This window comes from Lactuca saligna, chromosome 7 (genome assembly GCF_052625555.1).
Source record: "Lactuca saligna cultivar CGN05327 chromosome 7, ASM5262555v1, whole genome shotgun sequence".
Classification (NCBI taxonomy): Eukaryota; Viridiplantae; Streptophyta; class Magnoliopsida; order Asterales; family Asteraceae; genus Lactuca; species Lactuca saligna.
Window position 1 is genome coordinate 24,778,525 of NC_136423.1, and position 3,473 is coordinate 24,781,997.

At 31.4% G+C, this 3,473-nt stretch overlaps 1 protein-coding gene across 1 annotated transcript; it reads left to right on the top strand.

The window, feature by feature from the left end:
* The first annotated feature begins 1,364 nt into the window (after positions 1-1,364).
* Positions 1,365-2,958, top strand: LOC145005286 (F-box/LRR-repeat protein 25-like). The gene is made up of 2 exons (XM_078964365.1): positions 1,365-2,354; positions 2,751-2,958. Exons 1-2 carry the CDS (start codon positions 1,473-1,475, stop codon positions 2,895-2,897), a joined length of 1,029 nt encoding a protein of 342 aa, XP_078820491.1. The 5' UTR covers positions 1,365-1,472; the 3' UTR covers positions 2,898-2,958.
* Positions 2,959-3,473: the final 515 nt, after the last annotated feature.

The window sequence follows — 3,473 nt, forward strand, 5'->3', positions numbered from 1 at the left end:
CGTGGAAAATGGACTCACTCTTAATGTCTTGTTTGTGCAGTGCAAAAGACACATATGCCTTCATCCACATCATCCTCGTGTGGTTGCTATATATCATGAAATCGTAAAACCAAAATCTAAAATAATAGTAGCGACCTGCTAGAACGTTACGTATCGGAATGACCTTGTCAATTTTCTATTGAATTATCAATTATGTTATTTGAAAGGTATACGATAATGCTCGAGGTAATTCTTTATCTGTATAATTTATTTTGTGATAGCTTGATATTACGTATGTGCATGTAGGAGTTAGGTCTTTAGTTTTGTTTCTTTTACTCAATGAACTTAACGAAGAAATGACTATATCCGATAAAAGTGTATATATAACTATTTTTGAAATCTAATACACAAAGAAGGGGAATATCCGATATAGTAGGATCAGTTTACGGTTTAATCTCAACATTTATTTTTTTTAATAGAAAAGTCTCGATTATTTAATTTTATATGATAAGTTGTCATTTTTTGTTGAAAAAAAAAATAATAATTGTTTCGTTAATTTTGTCAAAATATAAAATAATCAAGATTTTTATGTTCAAAAAGTAAAAGCTAAGATTAAACCATAAACTGATCCAAACTATTGAGATTTTATCGGAAATTTTCCCACAAAAAACAGCTAACCAAAAATAACATCTTAATTGAGTAGTCTTAAATTTTCATATATTTGCTCCTTTTTTTTTTTTTTTTTTTTTTTTTTAATTTATTTATTTATTTATTTTATCTATGACCATCTTCTCAAATATATTTTAAACATCATTATTCAACTCTTAGAAAAAATAAATACATAAATTTACTAGACCTTTGAGAGAAGTTGGACATCAATCTCGACAGTTGTGCTTCTTTGTTTATAAGTTGAGAATCTCTTCATGATTTTTATTAACTCTCGTTTGTACAAAATCCTCAAAGTTAAATGTGCCACTATTGTCTCTCAAATTTATCCGTTTTGACATCCCATGAGTATGAGTGTCTTCTCTTTTAACATACATATAACATATTTCACCACTTTAGATGTCTTGAAGTCAAACAAGTCCAAGTTGACTAAAGTTATTCAATTCAATTTAAAATCTTCAAAATATTTTGTTAGTGTCACATACATGATTGATCGCCTTAAATTTTTGTAAAATAAAACATTAGTACTTGGTTATACTTCAGTAATTAAAATGAATAATGAAATACATAAATCCATCATCATATATTGATTTGATATAAAAGAATTCCTATTTTTATAGGGATTGAGATGTAAATGTTTCAAAGTTAAAGGGGAAAAAGCAAAACTTCATTTCCTAATTGAGCTTTTTGTGTTGAAAGCAGCGATATGTCATTGTGACGTTACAGAATACAGATAGCTCTGTTGCCGGCCATGGAAACAAGTCAAACAACGTTAGAAGGGCAAAATAAACATAAATTTGCCGCTAAACGGATAAAGTTTCATAAAAATGTGGAAGAGGGGAGAAGATCGAATCAGTGGATTGCCAGATTGCTTACTTATCGAAATCCTGTCTCGTTTGCCCTCCACAAAAGGCGCCATTAGAACAGGTACACTCTCCAAACGATGGAAACATATTTGGACTTCGATTCCTTCTCTCTATTTCAACGATTATACACATAATCGATCCGCTTTCTATTCATTCATCGACAAAACCCTAACTCAACGTCTCCAAGTAAAGCTCAAGAAATTCGAAGTGAATACCGATTATGATATTCAATATGAATCTCAAGTCAACAATTGGATTAGTTATGCTGTAAGATGTAACGTTGAAGAGCTTAATTTAACGTTAGAGAGTGCTGAATTTGAAGCTGAGTTTCTGGTAGATCAAATCTTTTTCAACAGTTCATGTTTTACTAAGCTAACATTAGAAGGCTTCATATTTAATCCAATTGGGGTGATTAGTTGGAAAAATCTTAAGAGTTTGACTATATCATATGGGAATTTAGATGAAGATTTGGTTGAAAATATATTATCCGGGAGTCCTGTATTGGAAACTTTGGTGTTGAGATATTGTTATGGTTATAGGAGGCTTGATATTACTTCAAAGAGTGTTAAAAATTTGGTGTTCTCTGAATACATGGATCCTGAGGATGAATTTGAAGCCGATATCATTGAAATCAATGCTCCTAATATTCTATCACTAACAATCCGAGGTGAATTGTTGTTGTGGAAGCTTTTGTTGCTAAATGTGTCTTCTTTAGTGGAAGCTAACTTAGATTATAAGAATGGCGAGACAACGCCTTTAGAAGTGGAAGAAGAGATGTTTAAAGGATTTATATTAAACCTTCGCCATGTCAAAGAGCTGAAAATTGGGGCTTTTTGTTCTAAGGTAAAATTTATTGTCCATTGATAGTTTATGTTCATGTACAACCATATTATAATTAATTAAGATTTGTTGTTTGTAACTTAGAAGGTGTTTGGGTGTACGTCAGTACATCCAAAGTCTTAATATTGATTGTTTGATTAAAATGCACAGCCAAACACCCCTTAAACTCACTAACACATGAACTCTAATAATCATGAAGATCATCAAACCATACATTATACAATTGCAATTGCAGAAGAAATTAAGAACCCACATCAACATTTATGGAGCAAGGATGTGTTTGCTCTAAAGGGTTGTGATTGGAAGTTATTTTGTTTGTCGCATTCATGATTGATGCATAAAACGATTTGCAAGTTTCTCATTTTTGTTGTCTTCTCACTCATATTGTTGTTTTGGTAGGTTCTTTCTCGTTTGGAAGCAAAAGGTTTCGTGTTTCCGTTGAATTTCAAGTTTCCTGGTGTTGTTCCGCCTTTATACTATGATTCATGTGACACTGAGAGATGCTCATGCTTGACCGTAGCCCTAAAGTTGATGAGATTAATTTAATGGTGTCACTTTGAGCTCATGTCTTTAGTTTTTATGAAATATGTTCTCTCTTTTTTGTAAAGTTGCTTCATTGATCATTCTTATTCGATTTTCTTTTATAAAATTAATATTACTGCTAACAAAAAATTAAAATTCTGGAAAAATACAAAAAGTTAAAATCTGTTTTGGTCCAATCGTCGGATCCGGTTGAAGTTGTTAGAATTTGGGTATAAGAATAACAATATAAGCATGAATAATTCAAGAATTGTTATTGCAATCACTTTCTAAATTCTATGATTTCCACCTTATTGCATAGGGTATCATGAAATCGGATTTGGAATAATTTAAAATAGACAATTTAGAAGTCAAACCACTTCCAAATACAAAACACAAAAAATACCTTACTACTTTGTGCTCTTAAGAGACATAGATTGACATAATCATTTTCAGGTATGAAAAGTGTTAACAAAATGGCGCCAAAAGGGTGGTTACAATGGTGGTGATAAGGCATAACCAACTGTTATATCATCATGATGTCATAAACTAATTTTGATAGGAAAATGCATGTCCGCCGCTTAACTTTTGGGGCGTTGCCCC

Excerpts from the sequence above, each read along its gene's own strand:
- LOC145005286 (XM_078964365.1), top strand. The coding sequence starts at position 1,473 with ATGTGGAAGAGGGGAGAAGATCGAATCAGTGGATTGCCAGATTGCTTA. Across the intron at positions 2,355-2,750 it reads TTGGGGCTTTTTGTTCTAAG|GTTCTTTCTCGTTTGGAAGC; the intron begins GTAAAATTTATT and ends TTGTTTTGGTAG.